This window comes from Dermatophagoides pteronyssinus, unplaced genomic scaffold, assembly GCF_027571235.1.
Source record: "Dermatophagoides pteronyssinus isolate colony J.1.1.1.1 unplaced genomic scaffold, Derpt_VIB-CSIC_2022.12 sq0006, whole genome shotgun sequence".
NCBI lineage: Eukaryota > Metazoa > Arthropoda > Arachnida > Sarcoptiformes > Pyroglyphidae > Dermatophagoides > Dermatophagoides pteronyssinus.
The window spans coordinates 2,697,899-2,711,949 of NW_027461530.1; the positions used below are offsets into that span (position 1 = coordinate 2,697,899).

The following is a 14,051-nucleotide window of genomic DNA, read 5'->3' on the forward strand; positions in this document are numbered from 1 at the left end:
CATCGTCATCAAAGGGGAAAAACAAACATCCATAACAGTAAATGGATCTCAATAACAACAAACAAATTTGTCAACAACAACAAAATTCTTTCATGAAATTCTTTCACGAAAAAAAAATTGATGATTGAAAATCAAAATCAAAAAAAAATCACAAGTAAAAAATTCTTCAAATAAATCCAGATCAAAACAAAGATAGAGGAAAATCTATTGCGCTGTCTCTGCTTCTTGGTGTAATATTGTTATTGTTTTTTCATCGTTACTTCGTTGTTTTTCTTCAAAATGACAGAAACTGAATGAAGAAACTGGCCAAACTTTTTTGTTTTGTATATATTCTCTCTATATATATAAATCGATTCTGAGTGTGTGTTTTTGGGTTTTATACTTTGCTATGTGTGTATCCTCTGTCCCAAAACACACAAACATAGTGGTGGACACACACAAATACACCTTGTGTGTCTTTCAGTAAATTCAACGTATAGAAAATTTGAGTAATTATTATTACAGTGGTACCTCGGTTAACGAATACCTCGGTTAACGAAATTTTCGGTTAACGATTTCGGTCAGAAAACCGTTAACGACGATTTTTTTTGGTTAACGATGATTAAAAAACAAGTATTGCATTGTATTTCGGTTAACGAACATTTCGGTTAACGACGGTTTTTCAGGAACCGATCATCGTCGTTAACCGAGGTACCACTGTATTATTATTTTGGAATTCCTGATCTCAAAAACAAACAAACAGAAAGCAAGCAAGAAGTAAACAAAAAATCAAGCAAGCAAGAAGAAAATGCGATTTGACCATTACCATTTCATCAGTCAGATCAATTCGATGTTATGTCCATCATTGATTATCAATGTTTGTTCAATTATTTTTCCAAACAAAATTTTTTAAAAGAAAATTTTTAAAATTTAAAATTTTATTACAATTTTCAACATTATTATTATTATTGTTTTCTATGATTGATAAAAATCTAAATTTGGTTGTTTATTGTCAACAACAACATGAAGATTATAATGGAAATTTCGTATCATCATTATCATTGTCCGAATCATCATCTTCATTATCATCGTCTGAATCATCGTCAACCAAAATCAAATATCTAAATCGTCAATGTGATTTTGAAAATATTCCAGCACGTGGTTGTTTCCTACGTGAATCATATTGTAGTCTACATGTTTGTATTTGTAAACCAGATTTTCCAATCAATATTGCTGATCGGTTATGTTTGGCTAAATTAAAATCAATTGGTGATCAATGTGAATTCAATGATGAATGTCAATTAGGAAGTATTTGTAGTTCGAATATCGATAGTTTGGATATCGATAGTGATGGTGATGGTATTGATCATCATCATCAAGATTATCGAACGTCAAAAACGAAAAAAATTTGCCAATGTAAAATTGGACATGTTTATTCGGAAAAACAACGAAAATGTATGAAAGGATTAAAAGGTTCGAGTTGTTTGAATGATACGGATTGTCAAACAAATATGTTTTGTAGTTTTGAACAATGTGAATGTAAAAATGGTTTTGAATGGTCAACGGCTGAAGATAATTGCCTAAAACGTTCCCGGTATGGTGAATTATGTGATCAATCAATAAATTGTAAATTTTATGATGAATTTAGTGAATGTGATTCACAAACAAAACATTGTGTTTGTGGACAATTTCTTTCACATAAATATTTGTTGGATGAAGTAACAGGAAGATGTATTAGTAATTGTCCAGAACATCGTTTTAATCATACATCACAAACATGTTTACCAGCAAAAACAACTGTAGAATATAGTCTGTTAGATCCAACATCAAATGAACGTAAATCATCATTACAATATGGAATTTATATTGCATTGAGTATGGCACCATTTTTTATATTTGCATTAATTGGTTTTATTTATCGTTATATTAATCCATTATATGGTACATTACCTGATACATTTGATCATCATCATCAACATCAACATTGTCATCATTCAGCAGTAACACAGCAAACAATTACGGAAAACCATAATGATAATGATGATGGTAATGGAATGAATTCATCAACGTTAATCAATAACAATAGTCATTATTGTTTATCAATAGATTTTGATATTAATGTAAATAATAATAATGTTGATAATAATAATCGTCCATTTTCTTTTGGAATTTCACCAAATCATACAATACCATCAACGGCCATAATTTGCGATAGTAGTTTTGAACAACAGCAACCATCATTATCAATAGCAGCGACAATTCAATTACCTGAACCACCACCATCATATGATTTATCATCACAGGATATGCCACCATCATATGATGAAGCAGTTGCACAACAACAACAACAACAAATTCCAAAAAATTATTGAACATATCCCCCAACCAGGCAGAGAAAGATCAAATGTTTGTCTCCATCATCATCATCATCACTACCGCCATACTTTTAAAAATGTTTTAACTTTATAAAAAAAAATTATAAATTATAAAATTATAATAATGTTGTGTTTTTTCCCTGAAATAATTAAAGTAAAATAAATTTTATTTAAAAAACCAATCAAGAAAATAATAAACTTGTAATTTTTTTTCGAAACTCGAGCTTTAATAGCCAAAAAAAAAAAAAAAATAAACAACAAAAAAAAACAAAATTATAAATGTGGGTATCATTATTAATCATAACAAGAATTATAATAAAGTTTTATTAATTATAATTAGAATTAGAATTAATAAAAAAACAAAATGATAATTTTTCTTTTTTAAAAAAATCAATAAATTGAATGTCTAAGAATTTTTTTTTTTTTTTGTTTCAAACATTATTTACAACACAAACAAAATACAGCAAACATTTTTGGGATGTGAAATAGGAATTCCAGGTTTCTTTTTGAAGATGTTTTCTGAAGACTAATAATTTTTTGAAAGGCAAATTTGTTTTTTCGGTTTTTAAAAAAAAAATTGATTGTTCATCGTTTGTTGTTTTTGAAAAAAATTCATTTTGTTTGTTTTTTGATTGATTTTGCAATTGTGATTGATCACTGTTCGATTTTATTGTTGTTATTGAATAGAATCGAAAGAAGTATTCATTTGACTGATAATTCTGTAACAGGAATTTTCGGTAAATTTGATAATTTTAGATTTAAATTTGTTGCAGCAGCTGATGTTGTCGATGTTGTCGTTATCGTTGATGACCCGGAATTCGTTAATGGATAATCTTTTCCTTTATCACGTAGAAAATATTTTAAAAATTCATAAACTGACCATGATATTGCAGTAGCAGGCATTGAATATAATACACGTGCTTGTAAACCTTGAAAATAACCTTTAAAACCACAACATCGATAAATAGTTGATATGGCACCAAATAAACCAGTTATAATACGTTGTTTTGATGTTTGTAGAATTTGTCGTTCCTGTGTATTGATCAATGTTTTACAAACATCTAATGGTGTTGTTATGGCTGCAGCAAAACCACCAGCCATTGCACCCGATATAACATGTACTTGTGGATTATATTCACGATTTTTGTTTAGAAAATTTTGCATCATTTCATATGTCATAAAATGTATACTTTGAAATGGTATATTCATAAAAAGGCTTGTATAATAACTACGATAAAATGCATGAAAACCTTCACGGCGATAAATATCAATCATACAATTTAAACTTGATCTATACGGGCTATTATAGATTTGCATTCGTTGTTTTATAACTTCGGCTGGATTCATAGCAGCATCATGTAATAGTGTAGATATACAACCAGCAGCTCCTATATTTTGTCCCAGAAAATGAAACAGAATAAGAATTAACATTGAAAATTCTTATCAAAATTTTTCACACTTACCATGAGATAAATGTGTTTGATCATAGCTAATTGTTGTACCGCTTAATATTAATTTCATACGTTCATAACAAGAATAATATAAGGCATGTGCCGGTCCAGCACTGAAAAATACAACCGATACACCTTTTATTGGCCTTAACAGGCCTTCATAACGTATCATTTTATATAATGCTTCTGGTACCGAACGATATGATGCATTTGGATTTGGTCTCAGTGTTTGCATTCGAGTCTATTTTCAAAAAAGAAAAGAATCCAAAAATCAGTCAAAAATCAAGTAAAAAATTCAATTTTTCAAATATTTTACCTTTACTGAATCAAGTGGATACATTAGAACATGTTCCATCATACCAGCCATTGCACCGGCCATCATATGTACACCAACACCTGATGTTTCAGGCATTGATTCATAATCATCATCAAATATTTCATTATTTTGATTATTATCATTTTTAATTTTATCATTGTTTTTAGTAATCTTATTTGTAAAAGTATTCATCGATGGTGTTGTTGTTGTTGATGAAATTAATTCAAACATTTAAATATATAACTATAAATTAATTAAAAATTAAATCACAAATATCAATAATGGACGAACAAAAAATTTATCGAATTTTGCAGCGAAAAAAATTCGATAGAAAAAAAGTGATTTTAGTATCAAAGGTAGAATGTCGAAGCTGATTTCTGTTGTTGTTGTTGATTAGAGAGTATCTTCGATTGAATTCCAATACTTATTATTATTTCAATAATTTTTTCCTGATAAATTCATTGTAAAATTTTTTTTTCAATTTTCAAAATTACAAAAATTCAAAGAAGGAAGCTCGGTGAGAGAATTTTTTTCTGTTTTCTCGTTGTTCGAATTCGAATGTTGATGATGATCGTTCGATCGATCGAACGTTTGTTCGATTGGGATGGTGATGTGAATGAATGAATTTTTTGGTGCAAATCAATCAACCAATATTGAACCTTTTGGGGTAATAATAATGATGATGATGAATCGATGAAAATCGAATTGATTTTTTCTTTTCAATTTTATTCAATGATAATCTTATATCTTGAATAAAATAAATGATAATAACAGAGGATCATGCGTGCGCGCCTTAAACACCTTATTTTTTCTTTCTTCTGGTTATATCTAATGATGACTCCCAAAGACGAATTTCGTTCTGGTATATTTTATCAAATAACACACACACACACACAACACAAAATTATTGAGAAAAAAATAAAAAAATGCAATATTCATTTGCCATGGCATTTTACCCAACACAAACACAACACACATAACACATGTCTCTCTGTGCATTTTTTTTTATCAATGACACAATGATGAATATTTTAACCCAAACAAAACCTATACAGGTGTAAATAGTGAATTTTTTTTTTGTTTTTTAAAATTCGAAATTCTTTAATTCGATTTTTTTTTAAATTTAATTTTTAATTTTAATTTTAAATTAACAACAAAACATTTTATAATTCTTCAAAAAATGCTACTCTTGCTTTTGTTGTACCGGATAATGTTCGTTTTAATGTTGAATATTTACTTTCACCTTTGATAACATTTTCTTCATGAATCCTATCCAATGATGTTAGTCGTTCTTCAACTTTTAATACCTGTATCTCAGATTTCAAACCTTTTAATTGTTCATGTAATTGTTTAGATTTTTTCAAATATTCAATACGTTCTTTTTCAACATCGGATTCAATTTTTTCCATATCAAAATCATGTGATTCTTGATTCAATGTTGTTTGTTGTTCATCATTATCATCATCATCACCATCATTATCATTATCTTGATGTTCATCATTTAATGATGATGACCATTGACTTTTATTAATGAATGATGAACCATTTATCATTGATGATGATGATGATGATGGTGGTGGTAATGGTGAATTGATAAATGAATGATTTATTAATCGATTATTATTATCACAACATTCATCATTTATTGTCGTATAGAATGATGGTACACCATTATTAGTTGTATTATTATTGGACAAATATTGATTCAATTTTATAATTGTATCATTCGGATCTTCATAAATATGATGATGCGATTGGTTATCAATAAATGGACTTTGATGACAATTCGAATTAATCGATAAATTATTGAATCTATTCGTTTGATTTTGGTTATTATTGATCAACGAAGCAGCAGAAGGTATTGATTGACCGGTTATACCTGATAATGATTGTTGTTGATGATGATTATTACCGACACCAACAATCGAACACCATGATTTTTTACCACCATGATATGATGATGATGAATTATTAAGATGATAATTTGGATTTGATAAATTCAAATGACCATGATGATGATGATGATTACCATTTAATTCATTTAAACTATTTGATGATGATGATCCAACAATCAGATCCGATATAATATCACAGTTTTGATTATTTAAAACATTATTTGTTTGTCGATTATGTGGATGATGATGTATCAACGATATTGAATGATTATTATGATTTGATTGTGATGCGGTATGTAAATGATGATGTGGATGAAGTGAATGAGGTGTCGATGGCGGCGGTGGTGGTGATAATATCGTTGTCGATGGTGATGATGTTGGTGGTAATGGTAATAAATTTTCCTGACTTAATTGATTTTCTTGTTGAAATTTATTCAATAAAATCAATAGCTGTTTTGTTGATAATTTTGTACTAAATAGTTCTTCTTTTAATTGTTCAGTTTCTTTTGTTCGACGATCAGTTTCTTCAGCCAGCGTAGAAGCTAATAATTCTGCTTCTTCTGCTTTACGTTGAATCAAATGTTTTTCTTCTTCAGTTTTTATGGCCGTAATTTTAATACGTTGAATTTCAGCTTCAGCTTCAGCTGCTTTTTGTGATAATAACATTGCCTCTTCTTCAGCAACACGCGCTTTTTCCGCTAATAATTCTGCCGTTTCTTCACTACGACGTAATTGTTCCTGTACACCATGCGCTTCTTCTTGATATTGTAACAGACGTTGTTCCAATGCCGCCTTTTCTTTTTCCGCTTCTTCACGCAATTCTTTTTCACGCAGAAATCTTGATCGCTCCAATTGTCTTCGAATTCTTTCTTCTTTTGCCTGTGCTTTCATTTGTTGTAATTCAATTGAATCGGGTTTTCGCCGCCGCATAAACAGATCATGATTACCGATACATAATTCTGGTTTGTTTCAAAACGATAAAAATCAAGTCAGGTCAAGTTAAAATCACCAAGAACAAAACAAAACCTTACCTAAAATTAATTTATTCAAACGAGATTTTGATGAATAAAAATGAAAACTTGTTGCATTCTTTTCGATAGGTCGGATGATAAATTTTTTATCATCATAACTAATGTTACGTATTTCACTCCATGAAAACGTAATTCGTGGTGATAATTTATTTTCTTTTTCATAAATATTCAAACCCAGAGCGGTAACACCGAGCCAAAGTTCACTTTCTTTTTTATTACTTATAAGGAAATAATTAACCCCATACATTTCCAGATCTTGAGCAATTTTTAAATATTCAGTTTCAGCTTCATCTCTTGTCATACCTTTATGATCTTCATACCAGATACGTATTTTATCCTGCCACATTTGTTTGGTCATTTGATATTGTTCCAATACACCACGTGGTAATAATTCTTCAACATTTAATTTTGCCATCATATTATCATCATTATTATTATTATTAGAAGAAGCAGATGAAAATTGATTTTGATTATCAATATAATCACCATATTTGGATTGTACTGAATATGATGCTAATAATACACTAACTTCAGCCGGACAATGAATATCCATATTTAAAATACTTTGTTTTACCTGAAGAAAGAATAAATGCTGTGTTACTTCTTGTATTAATTCTTCGGCAACATCTTCAGGAAAAAATTTCGCTAAAAATAAAAATGACATTACTGAATCACCATTTGATTTTTTTGCTTTATTATTTTGATGACAAATCAATTGTTGTTGACGTTTTTGTATGGCAATATCTTGATCACAAACACGTTTATTCATTTTTAGCCAACAAATAAAACCTTTTGAATCGACAAATTGTAAACCGAAATACCATACTTCTCTTAAACCTTCGGCAAAAATTGAATAGAAAAATGTTAGTCGCATTTCAAAAACAAAAAACCAAACAACTTACCAATAGCACGAGTAACAAGATCAAACAGATCACTACCGGTTGCACTTTTATCAATTTCAAATTCTAATTGTGCATCCATTGTATGCACCTGTACCGATATTACTTTTCGGGATTTGGAAAAACTTAATAATTTCGAAAACATTTTGACTTTTTCGGTTGATTTTGAGGATTTTCGGCTCGAAACAAATTGAAAATACGATCAATTCTTGATCATCGGATTATCATATCGGTCCATTGGATCATAATCTGTCACAATCATCATCATCAAAAAGTGTTTTTTAATTTAATAAAGTCTTTTGTTTTTTCTTTTTTGTTTTAATTATAAACATGCAACTAGTGGCATGAATCCAAAACGAGCCAAAAAAAGAAATCTTTTCATTTTTTAATCTTAATATCCGTAACGCCATCTATTGGGGATGAATTTCAATTCGAACGGGAAATTTTCCAAAATGCGAAAGGTCGAAATTTTTCCAGGAAAAAAAAAATCGAACATTTTTGTCTGTTGTTGTTGTTGTTGATGATGATTATGTTCAACGTTGATCGAGATGATGACGAAAAGAAACAACAAGGAAAAGACAAACAAATTTCCAATTTATTTTCTGAGCTAAATGTTATCATTTTTTTTTTTAAATTGTAAAAGTTAAATATACGTTTACTTTGTTGAAAGTTTGTTACACACAGTTAGACAGAAAGAGTGAGTGATAAAAACTTTTATCACTTTTTTTTTTTGAATCGACACAAAACATATGTTTTTTTTTCTTTTTCTTCAATGTTGTCTCTTTTCAAATATTTTTTTATTATCATCAAATAATTCCAAAATCATAATAATAAAGAAAAAAAATGTCGTCATCGGTGAAACAAAGTAATGAAGAATCATCGCCAACAGAATCAGCAGAATGTTCAACAACAACAACAAATCAATCGAATAAACCAAATTATTCCATTGATAAATTATTCGATTTGAAAAGGTTCGAATGTTTTGAAAATGTTTTGAAATTTTCTGTAATTTTCAAATTTTTCCAGAATCAAATCTAAACAACATTATTATTGGCTAATATTATATTCACCATTTGGTTTATGTTTATTCATTATACGTTTTTTCATATTTCTTTATGTTTTATTTGTATCGGCCATTTTGCCTCATAGTTCATCAGTAAGAAGGTAAATATCGAATTGAAATGAATTCGAAATTTGTTTCATTTTTAATAAAATTAAAGTATTGTTTTTAGATCATTATTTTTTATACTTGGAATATCGATCAACACTGATGTCGATGATGATGATTATTATCGTAAATTGAAAGCCAAATTTTTAATAGCAAATCATATATCGGATTTGGATCCAGTAATTCTCAATCTAATAATGCCATGTGCTTCTTATGTCGGTGGCAATAATGGTCAAACATCAAATCAACCATGTTATTTACAATGGCTTTGTCAAATACTGAAACCTAATGATGGTGATAATGTTTATGAATTATCAATGAAAAATGTACCGATTGTTTGTTTTCCCGAACAATCAAAAACAAATGGACGTTTTGGTTTGTTTAAATTTATATCCAATTTATATCATCATGATTCATTAGTACATATGATATTTTTGGAAACTAAACGACCAATTTTTAATGTTTCAATATCACCATTGGGTTCACATTGGTTAGCTGATTTATTTTGGATATTTTTTCTACCGGTAACCATATTTAAAGTCAAGTAAGAATTGATTTGTTGTTGTTTTGTTGAAAAGAAATTTCATTGGAATTTTTTTTAAAATCCAAAATTCAGACATCTTGGTAAATTAGAAAAAGAAGAAAGTGAAACATATGAAGAATTTTTACAACGTATCCAATCAGTAATGGCCAATAAAACCGGACTACAGGCAACCGATTTTCGTTGGAATGATAAACGTGAATTTATTAAACGTTTATTGAAAGAAAATCAAATAAAAAAATCATCAAAAAGCAATCCTAAACAGAAGCAACAACAGACAAACAGTCAAAAAGAATCGAAAATTAATGATTATTCAAAAAAAGTTAAAGAAATTTTACCACAAGTACCATTGGATGTGATAAAAGCTGATATTTTAATAACAAATAATATTGATGATACTGTTGAACGTATATTGAATGGTATTGTAAAATTTATACCTGAAAAACAACAACAATCATCATCTGTTGATGAAAAATTATTATTGGATAAAGATGTCCCATCAACATCATCAATAACATCGAATGATATAAAAATACCGGTTGTCGATAATAAAAATTTTGGAGCCAAAACATTTGGTAAAACATCAACAGAACGTATATCATCATTTCAGGAACGTAAAGCACAAATGTATCGTATGGCAAGAATACGTTATCTACAAAGACGTGGCCTACTTAATGCAAATTTTTTACAAAAAATTTGAATGAATTCGATTTGTAAACAAAAAATGAATGAATCAGGAATTTGAAATTGATTTTGAAAAAAAAAATATTAACTATAATTACATGTGATCCCAATCAATAATTATCAAAGTTTTTTTTTAAAAAAATGAATAATCAATAACAACAGGAATGAATAATAATTTCTCTATGTGTTGTGTATGTTTTTTTTTTTTTAAATCTATCTTTGAAAACAAATCCATTAAATGATTAACTAATTTAAAAATGATTGAATCTTTTTGAATAGTTTTATCGTTAGATGGCGACCTAGGTTTCGTTGATTCTTTTTTGGAAATTTTTTTTTCGGCAGTCAAAAATAATTTAAAATCACCAAGAAACAATGCAAAAAATTAAAATTAAAAAAAAAACAAAATATACTGGACTTGAGAAAAAAAAATCATCATCTAAAATGATCAATCATTTTTTTGTTTGGCATATATGATGACAGGTAACACAACATATATTGTGTTATCTAAGAATTTTGTTTCGTTTCGTCTTGTCGTCTTCAAATTCATATCGATCTGATTTTTTTCTCTCTCATTCTCTTGCACGTTGATAATGGATGGATGGATGAAAATTGTGTTGATGATGATTATAATGATGATGAACAAGATGAAAATTAATAATAATAATAAATCACCTGCATGGAATGTATTTAGAGATGATGATGATGATGAAAGAAATTTACTATCAACCAACCAACCAACGAGAAACATCATGGGAAAATGAACATAAGGAATAGAACGACAGCGACGACGGTGGTGGTGGTTAAGATGATGATGATGATAATGATTGTAGAAAAAAAAATTTTATAAGGAATTTTTGTGATAAATAATAAGCAAATCGAAGTGAAATGTTGTCTGATTGATTTTTGTTTCGCACATTCAATCATTTCAATCTAGAGATGGAGAGAGCAAGGAAAAAAACAATCAATTTGTCTAAAAACAATCTAAAAAAATTCACTTACTTAGTTAATACATTGATATTTAATTGGTAACGAAAAGACTTTGCTGGCGAAAGAGATTGATTGGAAAAAAATCTGTCGTAAAACAAGAAAACAAAATTGATAAAACAATAACCGATCAAGAACATCATCATATGAATGGTTAAAAATTTAAAAAAAAAATTTTAGCTTTCAACTGCTTGTCAGATGAAAACCTGAGGAAAACAAAAAAAAATCAATTGATTTATCATCACCTTTCTTCTGTTAAATGTGGCTGTCGAATTTCTTTCGAATGAATTTTGTTTTTTGCAACAAATCACCATCTTCATCATTATCTTTGATTAATTTGGTGAAGAAATTTCAGAAGAAACAGTAAATGTAAAATTCTTCATAGTTGAAAGTGTTACATTCTATGGAAAAAAAATGATGATGATGTACAATTTTTGAAGAGAATTATGTAATTCAATACATTCTGTTCGGGTAGCCATAGTCAAAATGTCCATATAGGATCAAATTTCCAGAAAAACAGAAAAGACAAAAATCTTGATATTGTCGTCATAGTGATTGTAGCAAAAAAGATTTTCTGAATATCTCTTTTCTTCATTTTGATTATCGGATCATACATTTTTCTTCTTCAATCAATCTATCTAGTCAGATTTTCATTTGAAAAATTCAAGCGTAAACGAAATTTTGGCAAAATTTCAAAAAAAAAGCTGGTTGAAACATCATTTTTGTATTTGGCACTTGGTAGTGATAATGATCATTACATATATAGAAATCATTAACAACATTAGTCTATAATCAATTTCGGTTGTTGACAAAACAAAACAAAATTTCGTTCGTGTTCCAAATTGACTAGAGCAAGAGAGAGAGAGAGAGAGAGAGAGAGAGAGAGAGAGAGAGAGAGAGAGAGAGAGAGAGAGAGAGAGAGAGAGAACGAAGAATAATTCTTGAAGCTATCAATTTTATAATTAGTTTTATCAGTCAAACTAAATTCAATTCAACTTACTCTTTTTTCATCAACAACAACATTCAAGCACAATTCTAGCCAAAACCATTAGACATATGGTATTGGCTCCGAGACGACGACAACGACAACGTCGATGACAACCAACAAAGATTCAATTAGCTGATTGAATAGACCTAACTATAGACGAGAGAGAGAGAGAGAGAGAGAGAGAGAGAGAGAGAGAAACGGGCACCACATGAATCGCGTATTGAAGAAAAAAAAACGAATTTGTTGTTTTGGAAAAAAAAAATAAAAACACAAGCCAAACACACACACACTTCACTTCAATTCAATATGTTTCACGTATAGAATATTGATTACCTTCAATTGATTTGTTCATTCGATTATATAATCTAGTTTTTTTTTGAGGAAGAAAATGAAATAAAAAATAAAAAATAAATAAATTCAATTCACATTTTCAATTGAATTTTTACTTTTATTTTTACACTTTACTTTGTCATGTTCGGGTGACAAATAATTTTTTCGGGTTTCGGTTATTCAATCTTCAATCATCATCATTGCACGAAAAAAAACAGATTGATCAAATGGACTGGTCACGTTCGAAAATTCGAACATTTTTTTTCTCTGGAACCAGGAAAAAAACGTTCGAATTGACTATTTTCACTCAATGATACTGATGATGCTATCGATATATCTGTCGGGATATTTCCACCCACACACAGACAAAACATTCGAATTTTCGAATGTTTTTGTCCAAAAAATCGAAAAAATGAAATTTTTTGAAAAAATCAAATTTTTTTTTGTCAAATATTCATCATTAAAGTATTGTGTTTGTGTGTAACCATCGAAAATGTAATTTATTTGCAAAGAAAAAAAAACTAATCATCATCGATCGATTGATCTCCACACAATCGATTTTTTATTTATTTATTCTATTTTAGATAATGATGATGATAGTCATTGGAAAATTGCATCTTATTTTTCAAAAAAATTATTCATCATCAAATGATGATGATTTGATAATTTAAATTTAAATTTAAAAATTTGAATCACAACACAGCAACAACTACAAAGAGTGTCGATAATCATCATAAATATCGGACATTGGTCATCATCATCATCGAATGAATGAATAAAAGAATCATCACTATCATCATCATTGTTATGTAAGGTTAAAGATTTTTTTTGTTGTTGAAAAAATGGCAACCAAAATAAACGATTTTCATTCATTCAATGATCATCATGATCATCATCATCGAAAGAATCTTCAAAACCGAAAAAAAAATCTATTCATACAACGATGATGATGATCATCATCATTACCCAAAACATACATTTAGATATTCGCAGAAATGAAAAATCAAACTCATTAATGTTCGGGCGGATACCTGTTTTATTTTCATAGCTATCCATCTATCCATCCATTTAGTCAATCATTTAACAACAACAACAACAAAAAAAAATTCTTCGTTTTTTGTTGTTGCTGAATTTAAATGATAATGGTGATGGTGGTTATGAATTTTTTTTCTTCTTTTCGAATAATAAAAAGTATCGATTATTTTTGCTTAAAAGAATCGATTGTTTGCTGATGTGGTGGTCACAGGAATTCGAATGTTATTATTCGAATTATTCGAATAATAATGATGTTCGAAAAACGACAAACGAAAAAAAAGGTCAAATGTCAAAATACTTTTCTACGAAAGATTTTATCAAAATCAAAATAAATCATATAAATAATACCGACAAATCAAAAAGTTTGAATGGGGA

General features: G+C 28.7%; 4 protein-coding genes and 1 long non-coding RNA gene across 6 annotated transcripts; 2 read left to right on the forward strand and 3 right to left on the reverse strand.

Moving 5' to 3' along the window:
- Positions 1-854: 854 nt before the first annotated feature.
- LOC142645096 (uncharacterized) lies at positions 855-2,536 on the forward strand. Its single transcript, XM_075820402.1, has one exon. It carries the CDS (start codon positions 855-857, stop codon positions 2,349-2,351), a length of 1,497 nt encoding a protein of 498 aa, XP_075676517.1. The 3' UTR covers positions 2,352-2,536.
- Positions 2,537-2,655: 119 nt separating this feature from the next.
- LOC113797796 (mitoferrin-1-like) lies at positions 2,656-4,693 on the reverse strand. Its single transcript, XM_027348233.2, has 3 exons — positions 4,122-4,693; positions 3,818-4,046; positions 2,656-3,742 (listed from the first exon to the last, which is right to left on the reverse strand). Exons 1-3 carry the CDS (start codon positions 4,350-4,352, stop codon positions 3,057-3,059), a joined length of 1,146 nt encoding a protein of 381 aa, XP_027204034.2. The 5' UTR covers positions 4,353-4,693; the 3' UTR covers positions 2,656-3,056.
- Positions 4,694-4,844: 151 nt separating this feature from the next.
- LOC113797795 (merlin-like) lies at positions 4,845-8,319 on the reverse strand. Its single transcript, XM_075820397.1, has 3 exons — positions 7,950-8,319; positions 7,048-7,884; positions 4,845-6,975 (listed from the first exon to the last, which is right to left on the reverse strand). The coding sequence occupies exons 1-3, from the start codon at positions 8,089-8,091 to the stop codon at positions 5,285-5,287; spliced, it is 2,670 nt and encodes an 889-aa protein (XP_075676512.1). The 5' UTR covers positions 8,092-8,319; the 3' UTR covers positions 4,845-5,284.
- Positions 8,320-8,459: 140 nt separating this feature from the next.
- On the forward strand, positions 8,460-10,514 carry LOC113797787 (lipid droplet-regulating VLDL assembly factor AUP1-like). Of its 2 annotated transcripts, none has more exons than XM_027348224.2 (4): positions 8,460-8,917; positions 8,973-9,110; positions 9,167-9,658; positions 9,731-10,514. In XM_027348224.2, the coding sequence occupies exons 1-4, from the start codon at positions 8,790-8,792 to the stop codon at positions 10,353-10,355; spliced, it is 1,383 nt and encodes a 460-aa protein (XP_027204025.2). In that variant the 5' UTR covers positions 8,460-8,789; the 3' UTR covers positions 10,356-10,514. The 2 variants fall into 2 exon arrangements, with proteins under 2 accessions (XP_027204025.2, XP_027204026.2); XM_027348225.2 differs by having other exon boundaries at positions 8,461-8,917; positions 9,179-9,658.
- A 725-nt stretch (positions 10,515-11,239) lies between these two features.
- Positions 11,240-13,195, reverse strand: LOC113792631 (uncharacterized). The gene is made up of 6 exons (XR_012846275.1): positions 12,758-13,195; positions 12,645-12,676; positions 12,324-12,461; positions 11,569-12,270; positions 11,339-11,410; positions 11,240-11,269 (listed from the first exon to the last, which is right to left on the reverse strand). It is a non-coding gene; the product is annotated as an uncharacterized LOC113792631 (long non-coding RNA).
- Positions 13,196-14,051: the final 856 nt, after the last annotated feature.